Below are 27,405 nucleotides of genomic sequence, written 5' to 3'. Positions count from 1 at the left end.
AACACGAAATAATGTCAATAACTAAATAAGTAAATGAATAAAGCGTTAGTTTAATAACAATGTTTATCACGATCTCATACCAACATCAGGCGGCTTCTTCTAGGAGGACGATCTTGTCTACAGGCCTCACCAACTCGTTGCTGCTTGTCTTCAGTTTCACGGATCGTACCAGTCCGTCACGCTTGTTGCGGTACACTTCCAACACCCGAGCTAAGGGCCATACTCCTCTTGGTTTGCTGTCGTCTAGCACCATAACGATGTCGTTGACTGCCACGTTCCTCTTCGAAGCGTTCCACTTTTGTCTTTTCTGCAGCAAGGGGAGATACTCCCTTACCCAACGTCTCCAGAACAGGTTGCACAGATATTGCACTTGACGCCATCTCCTTCGGTTCTGATTTCTTCCTTTCCAAAAACACCGGGTGGAAGGGCGGGTTGGTGACGTAATAGAAGCAAGTGGTTTGGGGTGAGTGGTTCTTCGTCCCGTGGATCATCTGACAGCTTCGTGATCGGTCTGCTGTTCACCACGGACTCTACCTCGCAGAACAACGTGTTGAGGCTCTCGTCGTGAAGCACTTGTTCCGTCATCAGCGCCTTCATGACCTTCCTTACGGTTCTTATGCACCTCTCCCACACTCCACCAAAGTGAGATCCAGCGGGTGGGTTGAAGGTCCACTTGTTTCGTTGAAGCAGGAAGTCGTGGATCTGTTCTTGATTCCATTCGTCAATGGCTTGTCTTAGCACTCGTTCACCCTTGACGAAGTTTCCTCCGTTGTCCGAGCGGATCTCCATAGGTTGACCTCGCCTTGCCACGAATCGTCGGAGAGCATCAATGAAAGAGTCGGTGTCCAACGTGTGGGCCACTTCTAGATGGATCGCTCGTGTTGTCATACAAGTGAAGAGCACTCCGTACCGCTTGACACGACTTCTCGCACGTTTTACTTCGAACGGTCCGAAGCAGTCGACGCCTGTATACGTAAACGGTGGCAGCGAGGGCGTTACCCGGTCTTCTGGCAGGTCGGCCATCTTTTGATTGCATACTGTTGACTGACGTTTCTTACAGCTGAGGCACTTGCCGATGACCTTCTTCACGGCTGATCTTCCGTCTACGATCCAATACCTTTCTCTGATGAGGGAAAGCGTGTGCTCGACGCCGGAATGACCCGCGATGTGGTGGTAATGGTTTACAAGGAGTCCAATAACATGGTGGTCTTTCGGGAGGATGATAGGGTGTTTAGCGTTGTCGTTTATTGGTGCTCTCCGCAGTCTTCCGCCGACACGTACCAACCCATTCTTTAATACTGGATCCAGCTGGAACACGCGGCTCGATTTCTTAACCGTTACGTTCTTGCGATCTTTATCGCTACTTTGGTTTATTCTTTCTAGGCATTCTCGTTCTTCGCTGAAACATTCTTGCTGCACATGTCGAATTATTTCCTTCTCAGCGTTGACCATTTCGGACACGGAAATAGGCGTGATGGACGTTGAAAACCCGATCGCTTCAGCAGGATTTAACTTCTTCTGGATGACGCGACGTTTCAGGATCGCCTGGTAGCGCAAAACCAGCGCTAGGACCTTTTTCAGCCGACTCCAAGAAGAGAAATGCTTGACTAACTCTGCAAGTGGATGTAGATTAGAAATTTTGTTCGTGTACGTGGCGGATTGTCGCTTGACCTCGGGGTCGTTGTCTCCAATGACCAAGCTCAGATCACTGGGTGGCTGTGGCCAAGCGGCCCTTGGCTTGCTCAGGAAATCCGGCCCCTGTATCCATCGCTGGAGTTGTGTCGCTGGCACGCCACGAGATGCGTCGTCGGCTGGATTGGCAAGGGTGTTGACGTAATGCCACTGGAAAGTAGAAGATGCATCAAGTATCGTAGAAATTCTATTGGAAACGAAGGTCTGAAATCGTTTATCTTTGTTCTGTAGGTAGCGTAGGACACACGTGCTGTCGGTCCAGAAGAACGTGTCGTTCACTTCGAGCGTGAGTTCTCCCCGACAGATCTTCTCCAGTCTCGTGGCTGTAACAGCTGCTGAAAGCTCCAGACGAGGTATCGTAACTTGTTTGATTGGCGCTAAACGGGACTTCCCCATTACAAACGAACACTTGATATTGCCGGCTTCATCTTCTACACGTAGGTAGGTGGCGGCTCCATAGCCATCTTGCGACGCATCAGAGAAATGATGCAGTTGGAACGAACTGATCTTGGCGTCATTGGTAGGCTTGAGACACCGATCTATTTGCACATCCTCGAGCTTCGGCAGTTCCTTCAACCACGATTGCCAGCGGGCCAGGTGTTCGTCCGGGATTGGGTCGTCCCAACGGAGCTTCAAGCGGCATAAGTCCTGCAGGATTTGTTTCGCCTTAAGGACAAACGGAGCGACAAATCCCAGCGGATCGAAAACGGAACTGACCACCGACAAAATGCCTCGTCTGGTTGCGGGACGGTCTTTCACTACAATACTGAAACCGAATTTGTCTGATGATACGTTCCAGCGAACACCCAGGGCTCTCTGAATAGGAGATTTGTCCAAGTTCATGTCCTTGACTTGCTCCGATCTTTCTGATTCTGGTAATGACTCCAGCACGGCTTTAGAGTTGGACGTCCACTTCGTTAATCTGAATCCTCCCCTTGCCAACAATTCCCGCAGTTGGTTTGCCAATCTCACCGCTTCCGGATCTGTTGGAATGGACTTCAAGCAGTCATCAACGTAGAAATTTCTTTCGACAGTTTCGGTTGTTTCTGGGTCGAATTCGGCCTTGTTATCTTGGGCGGTTCTCCGCAGGGCAAAGTTTGCGCAGCTGGGCGATGAGGCACCTCCGAATAGGTGTACGTTCATTTCGTACTCCTGCACTGGTTGATCCAGGTCGCCGTCCGGCCACCACAGGAATTTCAGAGCCTTACGATCTTCAGAAGGGACACGGACTTGGTAGAACATGGCCTCGACATCCGACATCATAGCCACGCGCTCCTCGCGAAATCTTGTCAAGACGCCAACAAGCGAGTTGGTAAGGTCCGGCCCCTGTAAGAGCTGGTCGTTGAGAGACGTCTGGTGATATTTGGCTGAGCAGTCGAATACCACTCTCACCTTGTCGGGTTTCTGAGGATGGAACACGGGGTGATGTGGCAGGTACCACCGAATGCTTGACTGGTCGACTTCGCGGTTCTCGACTTTGCTGGCGTAATCATTCTTGATAAGATCGTTCATGAAGCCCTTGTACTTCTCGTGTACTTCTGGTTCTCGTTGAAGACGCTTCTTCAAAAGACTTAGTCGTCTTTCCGCTACCGGTCTGTTGTTTTTGAGTTGCGGCGGATGACTCTTCCATGGCAGCCCGATTTCGTAATGACCCTCCTTCAATTGGACGCTTTCCTCCATGATTTCCAGCGCTCTCTTGTCATTTTGCGACATTGACTGTTTGGCATCGTAGGACGAGTCGTTGAACTCCAAGTTGCAATAGTCCTGGAATTGCTGCTCAAGACGAGCAGTGCTCTGCAAAAAGTTGGACGTAGCTGACGTGTTCTTTCCTCTACCAAGAGGGCATTGAGTACCCATCCTAGGATGGTCCGAGTCGCGAAAGGTCCTCCGCTCTCACTTTGTCGTACTTCCATTGGTTGTATTGCTTCGGGGACGTCGCTTCCGATAAGCAGGCCGATTTCGGCGTCGATCTCTGGCAAGGATAATCCTTCAAGATGTGGCCAGCGGTTTACATCTTCCTGGTTACTGATGGCGTCGCGGGAGATTGGTAGAGATGGTCGTGAATACACCACTGGCATATTAACGGGCTGTGCTGCTGAATCCAGTGAAGACACTTCAAGACTCACCTGGGAGCACTGCACGAGCGAGTTTTTACCTTGTATCGTCGTCAGCGACAGACTCGTCTTGCGGCCTTGAAGGTCGAGTTGGTCGAGCAGGGCTTCGGTGCAGAATGATGTATTCGAGCCCGAATCCAAGAATGCATACGTTTCCACCGTCTTAGATGCACCATGGCCAGATGCCTTGACGCGAACAGGAACGATGGCCAGCGCTGTCACAGAATCGTATCTTGGCGCGTTGGGTTTGGTCGACATTCGAACGTACAAACTATCGGCTTGTGTAGGGGTTTCGTCTGCTGGCGTACTGTTTCCGTTGGCTACGCTCTCTTGACTGGTTTCTACGTCTACAGGGGGTGTTGCATCAGCATCGTGTTCGGGCGTCTTCTCGGACCTCGGATGCAGAAACGTCGAGTGCTTTGTTTCACATTCTGGCACCTTGCAGTAACTGGGTTTGGGACACGCATTAACAAAATGTCCTGGCAGTAGACAGTTGAGACACAGTTTGCTGTTTCTGACTACTTGTCTTCTTTCGGCCAACGATTGCTTCCGGAACTTTTCGCAGCGTGACAGCCAGTGGGCCATCTTACACAGTGGGCACCACTTTTCTCTGGCTTCGGTCGAGGTTTGCTCGCCCCCTTGCGTTGCGAAACCGTTGGCACTACGGCGTGGTCGTTGATTTCCTGGGCCGGTGATTTTGTCTGACGCTCTTTCAAGTTTACCGAACACAGGATGGCTGGCTGCTCTGGCCTTCATCGTCACGAAATCTGTTAGGTCCTTGACTGTCACGTCTCTTTCTTCTTTTTCCACAATACGGTCCACCGCGTCTCGCCATTTCGCGCGAAGTGGGTACGGCAGGCGATCGACGATTTTCTTTAGGTTTTCTGGATTGTCCAGTTTCCCTATGTAACCAATTTCCTTCAATGTGTTGGTGCAACTCACCAGCTGGATGGAGAATCTCTGCAGCTCCTCGCCGTCCTCTGTTCTGATGGGGGCCCCGTTGATGAGTTTCTGTACGTGCGCGGCGGCGATCTTGTATTTCTGACCGTATCGCTCCTTAAGCAAGCGTCGCGCTTCTCTATATCCCTCCTCTGGCTGCATGGACAGACAACTTCGCATCAATTCCTGCACGCTTCCGGAAGTGTGCTGCACTAAAAGGTAGAGTCTTGCGCTGGGGTCGTTTGCCTTGCGCTCTACCAGATGTTCAAACGCACGCACAAAGTCGCAGTAACCTAGGGGATCGCCGTTAAACGTCTGTAAACTGGGTCGTGGTAAGGTGAGCGCCATTACGCTTTCTTGTTGCTGTTGGACTAGCTGCTGTAGCACCCCATTCTGACGTTCTTGCGTTGTCATTAGCGCTTGGAACGATTCCTCGCGAAACTTATCCGATTGAGAAAGGTCGTTGACGTACGAGCGTTCGTAGCCCTGCGGCGTTACAGCGCGCCATTCGGGGGCTTCAGGGTTGAGTGTTTGACGTGCAGACATGTCTACGGCAGCGGGCTTAGCTTCGGGACTTGAAGAAACCTTTGGGGCATTCTCGAGTCGTTGGTCGGTGAGATTTAACTTGCGCTGGACCGGTGGCGAACTATGCAAAACACTTTTGCCGTTACGACTGCGTATTTCCTCGATTTCGCTTTCTTCGTAGGCTCTTTGTTCAGCTTCAGCGACCACTAACTCAGTCCTAAGTTCGAGTTTGGCTTTTCTTTGATTTAGTTTAAGCTCTTCGAGTTCGAGCTCTTGCCTTTCTTGGATAGACGCAGCTTTAGCTTCAAGCGCTGCTATCTTGGCTGCCGCTCTTGCTTTCGCGCTTGCTGAGCTTCTTGTCGAGCTGGTCTTAGACTTAGCGCGCGAGGAGGTATACGATGCCACGTTGCTAGCTGAGTCTTCCGGATGTACGATTACGTCAATGCATTGTTGTTTGAGCCACGATTGCATTTGTGTTTCTATGGCGCGCACTTGTTCTAACACGGTATGAAAATAGCTGGCAGACTGATCCAAATCGTCTTCATTCGTTAATTGTTTGTTGTATGCCTCATGAGCAGCCTTAAATTCGCTTGTAGCATGTTGTAATTCTATTGACATTTCCTTGACAACGTCAACACTGTCGCTTGAAAGCATCGACTCCGAAATCCGATTCACTTTGCGCGTTACGTTGGCCTTTGCGCTGCTACGAGCCTTCTTTAGGTCGTCGATTGCTATAGATTGTTCCATTGCGAGTTGAAGGTTCGCGATAGACAATGTTTATTGGCCGAGGTCGCGTTTATCGCCGCGCCGTGATGAGATTTGAACCAGTTTACAACGCGCCGCACACAAGGCTAGCGGGATACTATTACTGTTGAAGCACAATAGAGCGTTGATTCTGACGATGCAAACGAGTAGAATTCGAACTAAATTCGAACTAATGTAACTCCCAAATTCTTCTAAGAGCTACGCTGCTTTGGTGTGCCGTTAACGCCACAAATTGAACTCCACTAAATTCGCTAACCACGATGATAGGATAACACGTGCGCGGATAATGGTTATAAAATGTATCTTTAATGATAAAGTTTATAATACTGTGCGGTTGAAGGTATATGGTAACTGATCAATCCGGTAACGGAATATTGAATAGAGTGATCGCGGAATAGAATTATAGTGGGTAACGTTCGAACTAAAAATACAAGAATTAAACCGCACTAAGTCATGCAATCTAGGCAAATTAAATACTATAACAGGCATGCACTAAATACGAATAAGTCAACTAACGTAGCTACATATGTTTACAAACTATAATAACACAAAGATAGAGTCTTACTTTAGTTGGCGCACACACCAAACTGCTGATGAATACCGTCGATAGAGTTCGAACATAAACGTAAATAACCAATTGTAGAGTAGAGTGACCATACTCTAGTTGACAGTGATATACAATGAAACATTAAACTATGTGCAGCTGCGCGTGTAGTCGCAGGAAGTAACAAAACGGAAATTAACGACATACGATAACAATAACAAAGTTAGGGTTTCAAACCAACAAGGGTATTTAATTTTATAATAGCATATTCAAAGCGTCTGATTTTCGCTTTGTCTTTTTATAAAAAGACCTTCTTTCCAAGCAACAGCATACTTGTGACTTAAAGACTCAAAGGCGTCTTACATGCAGTACCAAACAATATTGCATAAAATTTATGAGGGTAAATCAATTATGATTTTTGGCACTTCACTCGATGTAAGTAAATTCCAGAGGTTGAAAGGGTCTTAATTTCGAGCGGAATTATACACACTTCAACTTCAAGCCAGAAACAGTTGATGCAAAAATGAGTCAACTATAGGTCCTCCGGCAGGAATCGAACCTACGCTTTTGCGTGGCAAGAGCTTGCACCGGCATCGCGAGAGCTATAGTTTCCCAATTACAGTAAGTACATTAATAAACAACTAAACAGGTTTGAAAACAGGGTTAACTGGGTTAGCTGTGGTAGCCGAGTCTAGGTATTGCGATTATTATCATTTTTTTTCGTGTCGCAGGCTTAGTCTTCCGCGCGGACAGTCGCGTATTTACAGTGTATCAGTATAGCTCAGTTTCAGTGCAGTGTATTTACCGGCTACATAGCCCGAGTTAACGCCTACCGGGCGTCTTGTTTTCTTAATAAGGCTGGTCTGGTAATAGTAAAGTCCCAAAGTCGTTACTGTCGTTAGAAATTTGCCTGAATTATTTCCTAAGCTTTATCCATTTAGTTTTAAAAGCTGTAAGTTTATGAAACGGAGTTTGCTTTAAAATTAATTTTAACTGTGAAATATAAAATGCTCGCAAGGGAAATATGATACCAATGGAATCCATGTGTATGATCTACTCCCATTTCTGTAATAAATATATCATGAAAAGTACGCTCAAATCTCAAATTTCCGGGCTTCCAGTTTTAAAATTTTTCATATATTGTTATAATCTAATATTTCGCTGTGACTGGTACCGGTGTTTTGCCAAGTAATGACGAATGAGAATATACTCATTGCTATATACTATAGCTTCCTGTTACTTAAATTTCACCGCACGTACGGTATTTCAGGCATTTTATTCATTAAAGCACTGTACACGTATGATATATTAATATGGTCGTATTATCGTAAGATATGTAGCTTGCTTTTAGTTCTATTTAAAAAAATATTTCAGCGGATGTCATCATCTACTGAAACAAAGAAACGTCTGTTATTGACACGACATTATATTTACACTATACCGGATTCCGTTGTCACGATATCTTCGTTTGTCTTTTATAGGGCAATCGTTAGTAGCAAATGTTTATTATAGTTTGATATATTTCGTATATTTATTTTGATCTCTAACAGTAAACCTTTTTACTGCCTTTTATTTTAATAGCTACAAAATTTGACCTACTCCGCAATCCGGTATAGTGTAAACAGGGCCTAAATTGTCGTATATATAGTATGTTAGTGGCATTTTCCCACTAATTTCCACCAAGTGAAATTTGTTATAAACTTACGCAATACTCGCTGGAATAAATTCCACTTTCCTGATTATAACGAAAATCCAAGGTTAGAACATATCCCGGCAAAACATTTACAACAGTAAAAGGGAATTCCCACAACACATTGAACACGACATTCAACAATACTAATCAACAGGATATATTTTCAAAAACACGTATATGACTCATTTCCATCATTCAAACGTTCGAAAGCCAAATGTTGCTTAAAACTTCCCTTTCCAAAGATTTATTAAAAGAATTAATGCACTAAATCGATCAATTGGAGTTTAAACTTTATACGTTGTAACAAAACAGACAGAATCGACGTAAAATGAGCCCCAAAATGAGATTTTGTACCAACATTTTTATCGCTAATTTTGTAATTCGAGCTGCAAAGAACAATTTCCTAATTTTCTCAACCCTGATTCCATAGAAATCCTTTGAACTTTTGTATTCAGTGGAGAGTAATGCGCGCTTTCAAACGGTATGTAACATGGAAGTGGATTGGCCGTAAAAATATATAAAATTCCGTCTTGAAATCAAACATATTTCCACGCGCGTCTTTTATAAACTAATTAATAATATCTATTAGCGCGCAGCAAAGCCGGACGACAGTAATTCCTAAACAATCACAATTTTCTTAGCCGCTATTTTTCTTCAAATCTCCGTATTTACTTGGAAATAATATGCGAAAGATCTTTGGTTGTCTGATGTTTGTAAGTCAAATGAGGACTTAGAGGTTGGTGTTCTTATGGGTGCAGATTATTTATGGTTGTTGCAAGGGAATTGTATTAGACGTGGCAAGCCAGGTGAACCCGTTGCGTCAGATACTGTTCTTAGATATGGGTGGTTTCTGGGCCGATCAGAGGGTCTGATGCGGAACCAGTTACTGCTCAGGTTTCTAGCGAAGTGCGAAACCCTTCGGTAGATATTACAAAATTTTGGGATCTAGAGAGCATAGGAATAATAGATCAGAGTAGTGATGTGCATAAATCAGTGATTAGTGACTTAAAGTTTAATGGTACACGTTATTCAGTTGGTCTACCCTGGAAAGAAAGCCAGGATCCCTTGCCCACTAATTATGAATTGAGTCTTAAGCGTATGAAAGGACAGATAAAGCACCTCAGCAAAGATCCAGTCTTATTAGGTGAGTATGACTCCATTATAAAAGCGCAAGAGGAAGCAGGTGTTATTGAAAAGGTAAGCCCTAATATAGTAATAAGTCCAAAGTCAAAAATACATTACATACCACATCAAGCGGTTGTGCGTAAAGACGCAACGACAACGAAAGTCAGAATTATATACGACGCCAGTTTAAAGTCGCAAAAGTCTGGTGTTTCATTGAACGATTGTTTACATGCTGGCCCCTCGCTTAACCCACTTCTTTTTGATATTCTGCTTAGATTTCGAGAACAAAAGGTAGCGCTCGTAGCGGACATTGAAACAGCATTTTTAAATATTGAAGTTCACGAAAGGGATCGTGATAGTCTAAGGTTTTTATGGGTAGATGACGTGCTGCGCAATAACTTAAATGTTGTAGTTTATCGTTTCTGTAGGGTCGTGTTTGGTGTAAATTCGTCACCGTTCTTGCTTATGCCTGGTTTCCATTTAGTCGTGAGTGTCGTGAACATGTCAAGGTGGCTGATGTGATAGAATATTTCTATACGTGTGCAGTCAACAATGACAGATTTGAATACAGGAATGAAGACAAATCTACATCCCCACAATTTCACATCGGTGAAAATGACATGTTCACCACAATTACAACTAAATGGAAACCAGGCTTTAATGCGACGTTAAGGCACCATATTAGTAAGTATGCAATGCATGATAAGGCTTTTGTCGATAAACTACTGAGAAGTTTTTATGTCGACGACTTGGCTACTGGCGAAAGTAGCACAGAATGTGCCTATTTGTTATATACTAAGGCCAATGAGCGCATGAGAGAAGGTGGTTTTAGGTTGCGAAAATGGCACACAAATAACAGTGAATTAGGGTCGCGAATAGCAAAAGACGCCGACAATTTAGATAAGAATGCAGAAGAGGCCGAAGAGCAAACATATGCGAAGGAAATGCTTGCGTGCCAGACCGGAGGTCAGTTTGGCAAGGTACTTTGATTGGAATGGGATTGCGTGCACGACTTAATTAGATTTGATTTTGATCACTTGATTGAAAAAGCGCAGAATTTAGAGCCTACTAAGCGAAATATTTTAAGTCTTTTAGCTTGCATTTTTGATCCCTTAGCACTGATGAGTCCGACCGTTGCCATAGCTAAAATTCTCTTTCAAGATGTATGTATCAGTAATTTAGATTGGGATGATGTTTTGACCAGGACCTTGAGAGAGATGGGAGAAATGGTTGAGAGATTTTAGTGCAGCAAAATGTGTGAAAGTCGGAAGATATGCGAGCGTGTCAGAAAGTAGTTTAGGGCGGTCAGGTGTAGCAAAGTATTGGTTACATGGGTTTGGGGATGCATCAAACGTGCATATTGTGCGGTTATTTATCTTGTAACCATTGTGAACGACAAGGCACACGTTTAGTTAGTAGCCAGCAAGACTAGAGTATCTCCGATTAAAGAGCTTAGTATACCCCGACTAGAGTTGATGGCAGCTAGGATTTTGGCGCAATTAATGGAGGTAGTTAGGAAGGCGCTAGAACTAGAGTACAAGTTTGAAGGCGTGAGATACTGGACGGACAGCAAAACGGTATTGTGTTGGATAAGTAATACAGGCAGCTGGAAGCAGTTCGTTCAGCACAGAGTGGACGAGATTTTGACAACAAGTTCAAAGAGCGATTGGGGTCATTGCCCAGGTAAAGAAAATCCCGCAGATCTTGGGTCGAGGGGCGTTTTGATTACCGAACTTAAAAATAGCAATCTTTGGTGGTCAGAGCCATCATGGCTGAAGGGTAATCCTGCTGACTGGCCGAGTTTGGAAACAGCGGTTCCAACATCAGAAAGTAAAGTAGAAGGAAAGAAGTCATTTAGTATCAGCCTGTTGATCAATACAGATTCATTGTTTGGCATTTCCAATTTAATTAATCAGATTAGAAAGGTTCAATTGCCTCAAAAGGCTGCTGAGAGTGACACCCTGGGTGAAGAGATTTGTGGGCAACTTGAGGCAGGAAATGTTAGGCAGAAAGGTAGTTCGTGGAACGTTGGAAGCGAGTGAATTGAGAAATGCACAGTTAGCATGGGTTAAGGCAGCGCAGCTAGTTTTAAAAGATCAGCAAGAGTATAAGCAGTTGGAGAGACAGTACGGGTTGGTAGAGAGGGCCGAGATACTTTACTGTACAGGGAGATTAGGTAACTCTGAGTTAGTTATGGAGGCTAAAGAGCCAATAGTTCTGCCCAAAAAGCATAAGTTCACAGAGTTAGTCATAGCTCAGTGTCACGAGTCAGTTATGCATAATGAAGTTAGGTCAACGTTAGCTCAATTCAGGTCAAGGTATTGGGTAGCGAAGGGCAGACAAGAGGTGAAACGAGTAATAAATGCATGTCTAATTTGCAAACGATGAAATAGCAAGGCGTGCGCAAAGCCACAGCAAGCGGCTTTGCCAGAATTTCGCGTCACAAGAGCAGCACCATTTGAGAATTCAGGCGTAGATCTTGCAGGACCTTTGTTTGCTAAAACAAAGAGCGGCGCAAGTAAGGTTTACATCGTGCTATTTACTTGTTGCGTGACCCGGGCGGTTCACCTGGAGTTAGTGCAAGATTTGAAAACGGCTACATTTCTACGTTGTTTTAGAAGGTTTGCAGGTAGAAGAGGGACGCCAAAAATCATGATTTCGGACAACGCTAAAACCTTTAAAGCTGCAAAAAAGGCATTGCGCAATTTGTTTGAAAGTGAAGAAGTTAAAACGTGTTTAGCAAATAAGGGAATAGACTGGAGATTCAATTTGGAAAGGGTCCCATAGTGGGGAGGGTTCTTTGAAAGGCTAATAGGTCTTAAAGTATCTTTAAGGAAAGTTTTAGGAAATTCAAGGCTCACATTTGATGAATTGAGGACGGTTCTGGTTGAAGTTGAAGCTAATCTAAACTCAAGATCGCTGACATACGAGTATGACGAGGTAAGCAATGAACTGCTTACACCTTCGCATTTAGTTTACGGTAGACGAATTACTACACTACCAGATAGCACCGAGGCAGAGGTTAGAGAGTTAGGACATGATTCTACCAAGGGCAATAGCATTGTACGCTTCAAATACTTGAGTACCATCTTGGAACATTTCTGGAACAGGTGGAAAAGGGAATATCTTAAAAATCTAAGAGAGTTCCACAAAGCTGGCGAGCCTTGGAAAGGATCTCTGGACGTGAAGCCTGGAGATGTGGTTATTGTGTTTGCACAGGACAAAAACGGGGGGAGTGGAAAACGGGTGTTGTAGAGGAGTTCATTCTTGGGAAGAATAAGGTTGTACGTGGTGCTAAGGTGTATGTGATGACGAATGGTCGAAGGCAACTCTTAAATAGGCCGTGTCAGCATTTGTACCCGGTTGAAGTGAAGAGAGGGGATGTGGTCAAAGGGGATGGTGAGGTGAGTTTGTGCAAGGAAAAGGTTGGAGTTACAGAGAAACGTGAAAGAAGGAGGGCCACGATTGATGCAAGGTGGAAAACGAAGGCGATGCTTGACTCCTAGGCGAGTCAAGGGGGGAGGGACAGTGTGGGGTTTATAGCAGTTTATAGTCTTTAATTTTTATTATAATAATCATATATGTGGCGTGATGTGTTGTATTTGTAAAATGTCTGTGTAATGCTCATGTCCAGTAAATATAATCTTTTTCCAATTAATTTTGATATATATGTGTGTCAGAGATAATTGTAAGGTCGTCATAATTATCTGAAGCCAAGCCAAGTACTTTAAGTATGTGTTGTACGATAAATGATATGTAGGTATATGGTTTCCGGACTGAAATTATAAAATGTCACGATGAACGATAATTTAGTTAGAAGGTTTAGGATTGTTGTAAGCATAGTATTGTGTTGTGTTAAATAAAATCTTTAAAACGTAATGAGAGTGTTGAACCAGCCGTGCAGATAAATTCGTTGAAAGAAGCCAGCGAATTCTGCAACAACCGTCCGCCCGACCGCTGCAGAGACAGGCATCGGAGAAGGAGCGATTGTCGACTAAGATTAAGCAAGATGATGGTAAAGGCCGTTTGCGTATTGGCCAGAGCAAACGTCTTCTTTGTCACAATATCTTTTTCAAAATCATTATACATGGTACACCAATATAGTCAGAAATCGAGATTTCACCAGGGTTAAAACATCAGCCCAAAGGCGGAAAAATGTATCGGAATGAATATTTTATATCTGATCGAGTGTAGAACAGCAGAATATTCTACAATAATAGCACCAGCTAAAGTTATTTTCTAATGCTGCCTTTCGGACAAGGAATGGATTTTTAATGCTCACCTTAGCCCCATACTGCAAGTGTCCACAGATTTCCACAGGTTGAAACTCTCCCTAGTCTTTTTAAATTCAAACATGGATACGCAGTTTCGCTTTTATCATAAATATATTATAGCATTAAACAAAACAAAAATTCGCTCAGCAAGTGGAAAACTGACATTCTTAGTACAACTAAGGTCCTTAGCTTACGCATATTTAATATATGGTTTACGCGCATTCATTGGTGGGAAGGTATAATTATATATTAATATTATAAAATTTTTACATGCCCTAAAAGAGCATAAGCATGTAGTCACGAATTGCACAAGACAGTCGCGAGTTACTGCGTGCTCGGTAGCAAAACAAAAGTGCTCTTCCACGACGAAATAGGCATCTTCAATTCAGACATTATTTTTATGCATTGAAGCTAGGCATTTGAGCAAGGTATTAAAACAGATTAACCAAATATTTTATTACATCATATTGAGTACAACAATAAAAGCAGCGTGCAGCTAGCATCACTTTAAGATGCCAAATAACACAAATTTTGTCGACGAAATCCCACCTACTATACCTTTGACTACTTCAGAATATGTATGGCATCACTGGATGGATCGATTCGACCATTTGTGGATTGAAATCCTGTATGTTTAAAGTGTATTTATTCACTTATCTTATAGACTTCCTTATAACTCACTGACTCAGTTCCGGTCTAATAAGAATCACATGAGTGACGTGACGTCACGGATGAAAGCAATGCATCACACTTTTAATATTAAAGGGTATTGGCAATAAATTTTTTTATGCTTGCAATAAGGTAAATTTGACCTCCTGATTACGAATATGGTATTATTTTTTACCAAAACTGTTTAGTTCTCGAGTTATTTTATGGTAAACATTCAGTCCATCCGCCATCTTGGACCGATTTTCAAAAAAATTATCTTTTGGTAACTTGACACTTGTGACGTCAGGTGCAGGGTAGATCAAAACAACATATATATTTTATACGCGCATATAGCCATTTCGAACTTCTAGTGAAGTATTTAGCACTTTTCGATTTCAAAAATGGAAAGTATCCACGATAACCAAGTAGAAGAGGTATTACCCTAACAATTTGAACCCGAACCGGGCTTGAATGCAAACAATAGCAGCGAGGATAGCGATTCAGATGAGAGTCAATCATCAGACGAGGAAGTCGACCATGCGTTTGAGTTCGATCATCGTTTAAGCGTCTGACAAAATAAAGCGGCTGCCCAGAGAAGAGACAACAGAGACCAACGTTCGACCAGATAACTAGTTATCGCGACAGAAGCACACTGAGGAAAAGTTTCAACCAACCGATATGGATATGCAAACACATAGTGCGATCATCAAGACCGCCAAAGCCAAAATATGTCTAATCCTGAAAAGATACTGAAACTCGCGCGAAACGTTTTTTTATGATCGTGCTAACAATTATTCACCAGCATCTAAAATTACCCTTTCAAGTGCGAATAATGGTCATTCCTTGAGTACGAAGATTCCCATTACAAATCAGTATTTAGAACAATTTTGTCGATCACGCGGATTCAGATTTATTAATCATAAGTATATTCCTATCGACTGTCTTGTCGAAAGTACCAGTGATGGATCAAATCTGCTTCAAAAAAACTTGTCAAACTGTATAGTGATTGAGATCCTTACAAATAATCCTCGAAATTGCATAGATTGTTTTAGATTACAAAATCTAATATAAAATTTTGTATACCGGCATTTGTAAAAAGATTACTAATATACCTTCAGATGCCAACTAACACAGCCATTGGTCATGGTTCACCTGTCAGCTTCAGTGGCAACGAATTTGAATTGTACCAAGTCTCGTCTTATCAAGAGTCTAATATAACATGTCCTTTGGCACCGAAAATGCTGAAGTTCAAAGAAGAAGTGATAAAGTTCGTCATCCGGTGCTCAAAGCTGATGTTGGCATTCCATGCTTCTGTAAAACATGGCTCTCATATCTCTCATGAAACATGACTCTCGCCAGTCCGGGAAATAATATTACTAGAAATACATTCATCCAGCATCCCCTTGCCATTTTAAACGAAGCAAAATATTTCCTGAGCTAGCCAAACCTTACCCTAGCTCTCAGCTTACAATTATTATGAAATGACTTAAATAAGGCCATAGCTGTTGTTTCAAATTTTTCGGAATCAAACACAAATTGTAAAGATGAAGTAAAATCACCAGTATTTCTGCTGCATTTAGTCACTGTTAATACTTGACTATACCAAAATCTTGGAAACATTAAAAGAGCACAAATTCCCAAGCCCTGAACGTCAAATGTTGTTTTTCGATTATTGAATTTATGCAATACTTGCATCAGCTCTATAATTATAAGTAAAAGTGATATCAGAGTCAAAGCTCCGAATTGCACTTCAGTCAAGTGAGTCGCAAGAAATTATTTTGAAGTTTAAGCAATTATGGACGTAAAGCCTTTAATATGCGTTAGGTCTTCGCAAAACCACATAGCTACCGGGCCCCACGACTACGTCATCGTATATCTCTCATCATATAAAAATTATGCAATTTGTTTCAGGCAATAATCAAAACACTAAACAAATAATGCTACACTAAAACCAGGAACAGGGATTCACAACATGAGCTCCACTTCTAAATTTATTATATCAATAAATTCTTAAACACATCCGAAATTACTAAAACAATAATTTCGCGACGCGTGGCCGAGCATTATGAAACGGAAAGAAACTGGGTCAAAACCAACTCAAATCTTTCACAATGGCGGAGAATTTTGAAAGGGCTGCCAATGCTCGCAAGAAGAAACTCCCTTCCATGGATTGTCTTATTAGGCAAGGTAATGATATTTTAGAAAAGCGAAAAAAGAGAAGAAAGCCTATTCATTATGAGTATAGCACGGATCCAAAAACTGGCCAACGGAGTTGCAAAAATACTTACAATCCAAAGTATTATAATCGCGATGATACCGCCTCTAGTTCAAGATCAAAAAACTTAGAGGAACACAGCGATAATATTTTCCAAGGTATGCTTCTGTTTGTAACATTTTACACAGAACCTACGCCAGATAGGTCCCATCATTCGGATGATTTATTATTTTGTCACTTTTTACGTAGAACAAGAACCACCAGAAGTAAGTTTATTGGATCGTGAATCAGATATGGATGTAACGACAAACGCTGTAGAGGGTATGGATCTAATATAAATATGTACAATTACAACAGCTAAAAATGCTGTGAAGTTTTTAATCCGCTTTGTTGACATTTTGAACCGCTATTGTAAAATATGATGTGCTAAAAGTCAATATTTATTATCTAAACAACGTTCGTATAGCTTTGTGTCCTCTGTGACTACTGACTAGACATTATACACATGCTGCCACATTGCTAGATTGGCTGTGTGCAGGGAAGATTGTGACTCATCATTCACACATATTGCAAACTTTCCAATATGGATACTGTTTATGCATTTATATATTGGAATTTAAAGACCCTGCTACTTTACAAAACTTGGTTTATCGAATGTATATTAAACTTAATGGTGTAATATGGTGTACAATGATTTTGTGGCATTCTACCTAGCAGCTCATTTTTAAAGCAGTATCATCGATTTTGTTTAGATGTGACAATGAATGATATCCTTGAAGAAGCAAAAGGATTATTATGTAACTGGAAATGTGGTGGTCAGCAAAAGAAACGAACCTGGCATGAAAGACAAAATTCCCTTTATGAAAGCTGGGAGGAAGTCAGAAGTAGTTTAATCGAAGTTTTGCTGCAAACTAAATTTTCCATTGGCATTTTTGATGAATTGTTATGCGAAAGCTGTAAAGATGCCATGGCAGTTATTGGATGTCAAGACTGCATTTCACATAGATATGTCTGTGGGGATTGTGATGAGGAGAACCATAAGAACCATCCATTTCATGATCGAGATGCAATTTTGAATGGTTTTCATGAACCTATTCCTCCAACAGCCTCAATTAACAGCAAACTGGAATGGATTACTGTTGGTAAATATTATAGCATGGCTAAAAAGATGTAACTTATACCTTGTGTCAAAAGGTGCATTGTGACCGTGATACTCTCAAGATGCTCTTTAAATATGAAATTTAGCATGATCTATTTAGCATTTATGTCAAACCTAAAGTTCATTTTACATGAGTAAATATTCATTGGCAAATTTTCTCATAAAAAATTTTATTAGGTCTTTTTCAAATAAAGAAACACAGAAACATATTTGTCACATGAAATTTGTAAAAAAAATTGACCAGTCAGTATTATCTTTGTATTATCTCAGCATCTTTGTGAAACTCTAGGTGTGAGATAATGTTTTCCCTTGGTAGGAAAGTTCTGCCATTTTTAGAGGGTTCTTCAAACAGTTTCTGAAAATATATGAATTGTCTATGTATTTTTAGAACGGTCCCTTCCATTTGGTGATGTTATTTGTCCCACATGCCTATTTCCTTGCAATATTTTATATGATGAGAAGGGTATGGGTTGCATTGCTGTAACATTGAAAGGTATGCTATTTTAGTTGTCTTTTTTATTCACAAAAACATTGTCTTTCTGAAATAGATTCTATAGTTTTATACTGTAGCTATAAATGATACATTATGTAGGCTGAACCTAGCTCCTGCAAGATTCAAACCAGATGATGCTATTCAGATAGGCTTTATAGGCCAAATGTTGATCTCTATCATGGAACTCAAAACTTATATTTTTGTGCTAATTGGTTAAATATTTATTATTATATCTTCAGGTAGATTCGACATTAGTCACACAAAATATGAATGTAAACAATGTGACAATGTTATTTCATCAACAAGTCCCCATGTTTTAATACAGCTGGGGTTTTGGCCTGGAACTATTCGTGACATGACATATGTATTTCACCAAGATCTCTTTCATTTCTGGGATAATTTACAGAAGATTGTTCCTGGAATTTCTCAAAATAGTTTTGTGAAATCACTAGAAATGTTTTCGATACAAAAAGGGCGGGTACGTTTAAACCAACTTCTAAGTATCAACTTCAATGTATCGCTTCATGCAAAAAATGGAATCCTGTTCTTTTATGATTATGTTTGCTAATTGCCTCAGTAGTTAAATAGTTGTACAGATATTAGTTTGATGTATCTTTCTCTATCTTTTATATAGATGGGAACAATTAACAGCAAAACATTTGGTAGCTCTTTTCGTGAATGGAAATATTGCCAATATGAATTGAACAAACTACGGCATATTAACTGGATGGAGTGCCCTGCATGTGAACAGCAGCAACACTCCGTTCACATGGATGGTAACATGAAACTTTATCGGTACAAATCTGCTGGGATGTAAGTACATTTTGTACACTGAATCACAGACGATGCATTGCAGGAATGCACTAGCTTGGAGGGAAATCGTCAGCTCATATACAACTGAAATGCGTCTTGTATATCACCTAGAAAGAGTTTCAAAGTTATTTCATCATGTATGTTTTAAAGAGGATAAATTGAAATTATTTAGCAGGAAAAGAGATTGCTACTATGGAGATGCTTTTATTGCTTCAAATGAAAAAGTTCAACATCATCTCTGTAAAATTTACAAAAAAGGAAAGGAAAAGGTATTGTTACAATTTGTCTTCTCAAACAATACGAATTTTCGTTTACCTCAAAACAATTATAGAACAATAGTCCCATTAAATATCAATGTGTGACATTTGGTGTGGGAAGTTTCTGACCGTAATGCTATGATTTGTAACAAATATTTAGATTATTTTTATACCAAGTGGATCTACTGTACGTATAAAAATAATCTAAAATCGAGCTGTTTCAATTCGGCTATACTTTACCCTAGGTCACAGATGATTCTAAGTGTGGCGATTCTATTTGGCATGCTGCTGGAAATACTTTGAAGAAAAAGAAAATTGTTGATGAAACTGGGCTAGAAATTGCTGGCTGTCGTCACAGTGTTGCCCAGCATGCAGTTAGCATGAAGCACGGAGAAGTGTATGGCTATGCACATTATATGCAAAAGGAATATTACCTTCGTCGTACAACACAATTCTTCTGGTATGATGTCATCTGCAAGTATTGGCCTTGGCTGTGTAAAAATGATGTAACCACATCTCAAAAGATGAAACCTGCTCTTTCCGTAATGCATGCCAAAGCACATGCTTGGTATTGCCAGGTAAATTTCCTTGTGCTTATTATATTTCGTACGTGGCAAGTGTGCAGTCAAGTGCAGTGTCCATTGTGTAATCTTTTTTGCAGGTTATTTGGGGAGGGCGATGGCAAGATGGCGCTTCTGCAACAACAGGAGAGGAAGTAGAACAGATTAACAGTCATTTCTCGCGGTTAGGGTGCACTACCAAGCATATGTTACCTGAAGGTAAGCATGTGCAATAAAATTATCAAACCAGTTAAACGTTTAATTCTGATGTATGCATACATAGGACGAGAGGAATTGCTGACTGAACATGCACTGGAGTGGAATAAAAGAAAAATAACCAAACTGTCAAGTATTCTTGCGAAAAGATATACAAAAGTTATTAATTTTTCTATTTTTTACCTAATAGTAATAGTAACTATACCATAACAAGGGAAACCATAACAAGGGAAATTTCGTTTTAGACCAATCAGTAAGTTTGTTTACATTTTCAGTAACCCAATCAGAATAATCATCTTTACATGATGTATTAAAAATTTAGGCATTCTGATTGGCTTAGCCTAAAAAGTGTAAGCAAATATGCCGAATAGTTTAAAACGAAATCCCCCCTTGTCACATAACATAGCTACAAATACTTTGCCAAATCCGTTTCGGTAGTTTTCGTCAAAAAATAAGACAGAAACAAATTTATTAAAAAAAAAGGTGTGGGTAGAAATTTAAAGCGTGGAGGATTGAAAAATATGTAGATGCAATGCAAATTTCCCATGCACGGAAAGGGGAGTACTGAAATGTATAATCTTCTCTTGGAAAAATAATAATGTGTTCTGTACTTTTATATGCATGGTTCTAGGCTAAAGATAAAACCGCCATCATGCAGAAAGAATTAGAAAGCATGTCAGAGAAACTTGAGTGTGATCCAACAACATTACAGAAATGGAAAGAAGATATATTTGACGCTGCTAAACGTACGTATAGAATTTTGTGTAGTTTTGTTCAGTTTACATGCAGTACATGATACTGTGGCGAATCTATTATTATAAATAATAAAACTAAAAACGTTAGGTATGCTCTTCTCAGAATGCGATGTCTTGGTGTAATTTTTTCGTGCAATGACGACGTGTTTCTTTTTTCTCTTTCAAATTTATGTCAGTGGATGAAAAATCGAGAAATAAAAGATATTCCATAACTCCGGAGGAAATGAAATACATATGTCATTTGCTCACATTAGATGTGTTAACGCCAAAAGAGAAGGCCTTGTTTGACGTTGCTGAAAAGATTTATAAGGAAAAATCTAAACAGTTTCAGCCCAAGATCTGTCGCAATTATTCCTTTGGTGAAGGTGTTTTAAAAAATAAATCTTTGGAATATTTGAGATACAATATGGAATTCCATCATAACGCGATCTCTCATCTGGCATTTAACATTGCAAAACTTGCAGGTGGTTCTACATTTAATAGCTACATTTTCAGTGTCTCTTCCTTTATTTCAGTAGTAACATTTAAAGCCAACGTTTCCGTGCGAGTAAAACACCCATAAAAAACGAAACCGCGGAAAATTAGCCTCCACATGCGGGATAAAGGGAAGGTAACATTTTAACCAAATATTATTTTCTTCAAGATTCTTCGAAGCAACGAAATAAGTTAAGGAGAAAGATCAGCAAAGAGAAAGAGAGTATCCATTCTTTGATTTCAAATTATAATCGAATTGCAGACGAACCGCTAAGCAACATAGAAGAAATTTTAAATGGAAAGTTTCCATGGAATTCTCGGAACGAGCCAGTTGATGAGTGTGAGTAGCTACTGTTTCTCGTATACAGACTGAGCCAGGCTTGCAAATAGAACTTGTACGTACATAATTATAAATTGCCGGACGCGTAGTACATTATATATGAATATATTGTGCCTTTCATACAATAGTGCCTTTGGTAACGAGACGATCTGTGGTGGATAAGTTGATGGAAATTCAACGGTTTCAGGAGGAAATCGAAGTTACTAAAAAGGAAATGTTCCAATACCTTGAATATTACACCAAGAAATGCCTTCCGGCACTTTATAGCGAACTTGCAAAATTGGAAAACCTGCTGCAAGGTAATTTTCCCGGTCACTTTTAGAATTGTGAAATATAGAGTATGTTTTCAGCGATCGATTGCAAAAAGCTTTTGTCCTTATTGGAAAAATGTAAATTATGTTTTTAAACTCTGTGAGCTGCGCGTCAAAGAACATAAGCAATATAACCTTGACTGAACTGCAGTCTATTCGGCTAAATGCAACAGATCCAAATTTTTATTGCAGGTGTAAAGGCTGGTTTTCATATAACGTAATTCTTTGACGATGGTTATTGTGTCGGTGGCCCTTGACATCTGAAAACCAGGCTTAAAATTATTTTTAATTTTCGAACATATAGGTAAAAGTCGCAGCCAATGTGGTGGTGAACAGCCTGTTCTTGCGGTGGAAAGTGCTGTGTGTGTGGTATGTTTTTCGGCGGTAATTACTTTGTAGGTTTAAAGGGTGATGAAGTACAATTTATGCATATTTGTGGATAGCCCATATCCTGAATCATGCAGTGAACATTTCAGCTACCATATTGTAACCATCTTCACGAAGCACGAAGTTTCTTGTATACGAGCAAAATGTTATGGTTGGAATTATACTGCATTACATGCATGGTGTATCAAAAAGCTAAAAACCTACGCCGTACATACCTTCTCATGGACGCACATTTTTTATTGTTTGGCCATTATGTAAGCTCTTGGAAGGTCTATTGGGTGTTAATTGTGTGTATCTAATGCGAAGATGCGATAATTTAAAAGTTATTTAGGTCCGCAATTTCCTTTTCGACATTTCTGTAAGCCACATCTGTAAGCTATGCGATTGCTTTTTATGTAACGTATATTGAAATCTTTTTTTTTAGGCAAAAACCTATTCTACAAGCTCAGTCAAAAGGACCATTGTCAGAGGAAAGCTTGCCTTGGTTAACGAAGGAATTAACTTTGCCATGCAACAATTAAGGCTTGGAATCCAATCTTTCTTGCCAGTTCTCGGTTTACAATTGTCTGGATTCCAGGACATAATTGAGTCGCACAATGACAATACTAAGCAATCCTATGAAGATGTGGAGGATGAGCTGGAAAGAGATACAAATTTTGATATGGATAGTGAAACCGACAGTGACACTGATAACGACAATGAGAGTATCTATTCCGAATGGGAGTTTGACACCTAAGATGGTCGATACGTCCCTAATTATTCGTGCTTGTTGTAAAATGTTATAATTCGTAAAGTTATTTTCTTCGCTTTAAATCCTAAAAAGTCGTTATATTATTTAAACACAACTTCTGAATTCTGTACAAAATCAACTTTGTTTCGTAAAGTTAAGGGCGTCCTGGAACAATACCCTTTTGAAGTCGTATATTATATTTTGACTTATTAAAATATAATATCTTTGTCAAGGCAACAATTTTTTGGCCGTGGAAATTATAAACAGATATGAGGATTTACTTATGTCAAGTTCTATATATATTGCTAACTAAAGGTATATGAAAGTATACTAATTTGGCTGTTTTGTGCGTTTTTGTGTCATCTTGTGGTAACAGGGTGCTTAACTGCTGTAAAACTAGGGTGTAGTAACACCAATGTCGACAAAATCGCACATTTGTCACGTTTTTGTTCCTAATTTACTGTTTTGTGCGTATTTGTACCATTTTGTGGTAACAGGGTGCTTAACTGCTGTAAAACTATGGTGTAGTAACACCACTGTTGACAAATTCGCATATTTGTCACGTTTTTGTTCTTAATTTACTGTTTTGTGCGTATTTGTACCATCTTCTGGTAACAGGGTGCCTAAGTGCTGTAAAACTATGATGTAGTAACACCAATGTCGACAAATTCACATATTTAACACGTTTTTGTTGTTAATGTGTTTGTTTTGTGCGTTTTTGTGTCTTATTGTGGCAACAGGGTGCCCTAACTGCTGTAAAACAATGATGCAGTAACACCAATGTTGACAAATTCGCATATTTAACACGTTTTTGTTGTTAATTTGATTGTTTTGTGCGTTTTTTGCCATTGTGTTAAAAGTGTGTGTAACTGCTGTAAAACTTGGGTGTATTAACACTAATGTCGACAAAATCGTATTTGTCACGTTTTTGTTCCTAATTTACTGTTTTGTGCGTTTTGTACCATCTTGTGGTAACAGGGTGCTTAACTGCTGTAAAACTATGGTGTAGTAACACCAATGTTGACAAATTCGCATATTTGTGACGTTTTTGTTCCCAATTTACTGTTTTGTGCGTATTTGTACCATCTTCTGGTAACAGGGTGCCTAAGTGCTGTAAAACTATGATGTAGTAACACCAATGTCGACAAATTCACATATTTAACACGTTTTTGTTGTTAATGTGTTTGTTTTGTGCGTTTTGTGTCTTATTGTGGCAACAGGGTGCCTAACTGCTGTAAAACAATGATGCAGTAACACCAATGTTGACAAATTCGCATATTTAACACGTTTTTGTTGTTAATTTGATTGTTTTGTGCGTTTTTTGCCATTGTGTGTTAAAGTGTGTGTAACTGCTGTAAAACTTGGGTGTATTAACACTAATGTCGACAAATTCGCATATTTGTCACGTTTTTGTTCTTAATTTACTGTTTTGTGCGTTTTGTGTCATCTTGTGGTAACAGGGTGCTTAACTGCTGTAAAACTATGGTGTAGTAACACCATGTTGACAAATTCGCATATTTGTCACGTTTTTGTTCTTAATTTACTGTTTTGTGCGTTTTTGTGTTATCTTGTGGTAACAGGGTGCTTAACTGTTGTAAAACTATGGTGTAGTAACACCAATGTTGACAAATTCGCATATTTGTGACGTTTTTGTTCCCAATTTACTGTTTTGTGCGTATTTGTACCATCTTCTGGTAACAGGGTGCCTAAGTGCTGTAAAACTATGGTGTAGTAACACCAATGTTGACAAATTCGCATATTTAACACGTTTTTGTTCCTAATTTACTGTTTTGTGCGTTTTTGTGTCATCTTGTGGTAACAGGGTGCTTAACTGCTGTAAAACTATGGTGTAATAACACCTGTTGACAAATTCGCATATTTGTCACGTTTTTGTTCTTAATTTACTTTTGTGCGTTTTTGTTATCTTGTGGTAACAGGGTGCTTAACTGTTGTAAAACTATGGTGTAGTAACACCAATGTTGACAAATTCGCATATTTGTCACGTTTTTGTTCTTAATTTACTGTTTTGTGCGTATTTGTACCATCTTCTGGTAACAGGGTGCCTAAGTGCTGTAAAACTATGGTGTAATAACACCACTGTTGACAAATTCGCATATTTGTCACGTTTTTGTTCTTAATTTACTGTTTTGTGCGTATTTGTACCATCTTCTGGTAACAGGGTGCCTAAGTGCTGTAAAACTATGGTGTAGTAACACCAATGTTGACAAATTCGCATATTTGTGACGTTTTTGTTCCCAATTTACTGTTTTGTGCGTATTTGTACCATCTTCTGGTAACAGGGTGCTTAACTGCTGTAAAACTATGGTGTATAACACCAATGTTGACAAATTCGCATATTTGTCACGTTTTTGTTCCAATTTACTGTTTTGTGCGTATTTGTACCATCTTCTGGTAACAGGGTGCCTAAGTGCTGTAAAACTATGGTGTAGTAACACCAATGTTGACAAATTCGCATATTTGTGACGTTTTTGTTCCCAATTTACTGTTTTGTGCGTTTTTGTGTCATCTTGTGGTAACAGGGTGCTTAACTGCTGTAAAACTAGGGTGTAGTAACACCAATGTCGACAAAATCGCACATTTGTCACGTTTTTGTTCCTAATTTACTGTTTTGTGCGTATTTGTACCATTTTGTGGTAACAGGGTGCTTAACTGCTGTAAAACTATGGTGTAGTAACACCAATGTTGACAAATTCGCATATTTGTGACGTTTTTGTTCCCAATTTACTGTTTTGTGCGTTTTTGTGTCATCTTGTGGTAACAGGGTGCTTAACTGCTGTAAAACTGGTGTAGTAACACCAATGTCGACAAAATCGCACATTTGTCACGTTTTTGTTCCTAATTTACTGTTTTGTGCGTATTTGTACCATTTTGTGGTAACAGGGTGCTTAACTGCTGTAAAACTATGGTGTAGTAACACCAATGTTGACAAATTCGCATATTTGTGACGTTTTTGTTCCCAATTTACTGTTTTGTGCGTTTTTGTGTCATCTTGTGGTAACAGGGTGCTTAACTGCTGTAAAACTATGGTGTAATAACACCACTGTTGACAAATTCGCATATTTGTCACGTTTTTGTTCTTAATTTACTGTTTTGTGCGTTTCTGTGTCATCTTGTGGTAACAGGGTGCCTAAGTGCTGTAAAACTATGGTGTAGTAACACCAATGTTGACAAATTCGCATATTTGTGACGTTTTTGTTCCCAATTTACTGTTTTGTGCGTATTTGTACCATCTTCTGGTAACAGGGTGCTTAACTGCTGTAAAACTATGGTGTAATAACACCAATGTTGACAAATTCGCATATTTGTCACGTTTTTGTTCCTAATTTACTGTTTTGTGCGTATTTGTACCATCATCTGGTAACAGGGTGCCTAAGTGCTGTAAAACTATGGTGTAGTAACACCAATGTTGACAAATTCGCATATTTGTGACGTTTTTGTTCCCAATTTACTGTTTTGTGCGTATTTGTACCATCTTCTGGTAACAGGGTGCCTAAGTGCTGTAAAACTATGATGTAGTAACACCAATGTCGACAAATTCACATATTTAACACGTTTTTGTTGTTAATGTGTTTGTTTTGTGCGTTTTTGTGTCTTATTGTGGCAACAGGGTGCCCTAACTGCTGTAAAACAATGATGCAGTAACACCAATGTTGACAAATTCGCATATTTGTCACGTTTTTGTTCTTAATTTACTGTTTTGTGCGTTTTTGTGTTATCTTTCGGTAACAGGGTGCTTAACTGTTGTAAAACTAGGGTGTATTAAAACCAATGTTTTTTCCCTTAGTTAACTAACCTGAATGTCAGGCCTTTATTTTTTCCGCCTTAACGTTAAAAGGGGGAAACCAATAGACCCTTTCGATAATTACATCCCAACATTACCGTTTTACCAATCCCAACATTACCGTTTTAAATTTAGAACCAACTTAAATGAGATGTATTTCAAGTTTTACTCTCACAAGCTATGTCGAAAGATGCAAAACATCCTTCTTCAAGACATGCATGAAAAACAATTCTTCTTTTTGGCAAACAAGTGTGAAAATAAACCGTAACACAAGAACGAGGCTGCTGGTCGTTGCCTGGTAGTCTCGTTTTAATGTTACGACTTATTTCCACATTTATTGGTCAAAATTAAAAATTATTTTTCATGCATGTTTTGAAGAAGGATGTTTTGCATCTTTCCACGTAGCTTGTGAGAGTAAAACTTTAAATCCATCTAAAACTTTAAATCCATTTAAAACGGTAATGTTGTGACGTAATTATCGAAAGGCTCTATTATATATTGAGTTTAAGGAAATGTAAGGAAATATAATATTTTTATCACTGAAATTGGAAGTTCTAATTTTGGTACTGCTTGG

The 27,405-nt window shown here is 39.9% G+C and overlaps 2 protein-coding genes across 3 annotated transcripts; one reads left to right on the top strand and one right to left on the bottom strand.

The window, feature by feature from the left end:
- Positions 1 to 330: 330 nt before the first annotated feature.
- On the bottom strand, positions 331 to 8,422 carry LOC114531493. Its single transcript, XM_028553095.1, has 3 exons — positions 8,285 to 8,422; positions 3,528 to 6,456; positions 331 to 3,486 (listed from the first exon to the last, which is right to left on the bottom strand). Exons 2-3 carry the CDS (start codon positions 6,015 to 6,017, stop codon positions 331 to 333), a joined length of 5,646 nt encoding a protein of 1,881 aa, XP_028408896.1. The 5' UTR covers positions 6,018 to 6,456; positions 8,285 to 8,422.
- Positions 8,423 to 16,308: 7,886 nt separating this feature from the next.
- Positions 16,309 to 23,396, top strand: LOC114531463. Of its 2 annotated transcripts, none has more exons than XM_028553073.1 (16): positions 16,309 to 16,692; positions 16,784 to 16,855; positions 17,287 to 17,676; positions 18,082 to 18,186; positions 18,426 to 18,664; positions 18,821 to 18,999; positions 19,175 to 19,268; positions 19,502 to 19,834; positions 19,918 to 20,035; positions 20,100 to 20,191; positions 20,664 to 20,778; positions 20,964 to 21,251; positions 21,431 to 21,601; positions 21,730 to 21,900; positions 22,217 to 22,281; positions 22,724 to 23,396. In XM_028553073.1, exons 1-16 carry the CDS (start codon positions 16,431 to 16,433, stop codon positions 23,033 to 23,035), a joined length of 3,006 nt encoding a protein of 1,001 aa, XP_028408874.1. In that variant the 5' UTR covers positions 16,309 to 16,430; the 3' UTR covers positions 23,036 to 23,396. The 2 variants fall into 2 exon arrangements, with proteins under 2 accessions (XP_028408874.1, XP_028408873.1); XM_028553072.1 differs by having other exon boundaries at positions 19,172 to 19,268; positions 22,724 to 23,395.
- Positions 23,397 to 27,405: the final 4,009 nt, after the last annotated feature.

Source organism: Dendronephthya gigantea, unplaced genomic scaffold (genome assembly GCF_004324835.1).
Source record: "Dendronephthya gigantea isolate DGI-Jeju-01 unplaced genomic scaffold, DenGig_1.0 000072F, whole genome shotgun sequence".
Lineage (NCBI taxonomy): Eukaryota > Metazoa > Cnidaria > Anthozoa > Malacalcyonacea > Nephtheidae > Dendronephthya > Dendronephthya gigantea.
This window is presented reverse-complemented; position numbering and strand designations above follow the sequence as displayed.

Excerpts from the sequence above, each read along its gene's own strand:
- LOC114531493 (XM_028553095.1), bottom strand. The coding sequence starts at position 6,017 with ATGGAACAATCTATAGCAATCGACGACCTAAAGAAGGCTCGTAGCAGC. Across the intron at positions 3,487-3,527 it reads GGGTACTCAATGCCCTCTTG|AGCACTGCTCGTCTTGAGCA; the intron begins GTAGAGGAAAGA and ends AACTTTTTGCAG.
- LOC114531463 (XM_028553072.1), top strand. The coding sequence starts at position 16,431 with ATGGCGGAGAATTTTGAAAGGGCTGCCAATGCTCGCAAGAAGAAACTC. Across the intron at positions 19,269-19,501 it reads ACAAAAAAGGAAAGGAAAAG|GTCACAGATGATTCTAAGTG; the intron begins GTATTGTTACAA and ends ACTTTACCCTAG. Across the intron at positions 21,252-21,430 it reads TAACATTGCAAAACTTGCAG|ATTCTTCGAAGCAACGAAAT; the intron begins GTGGTTCTACAT and ends ATTTTCTTCAAG.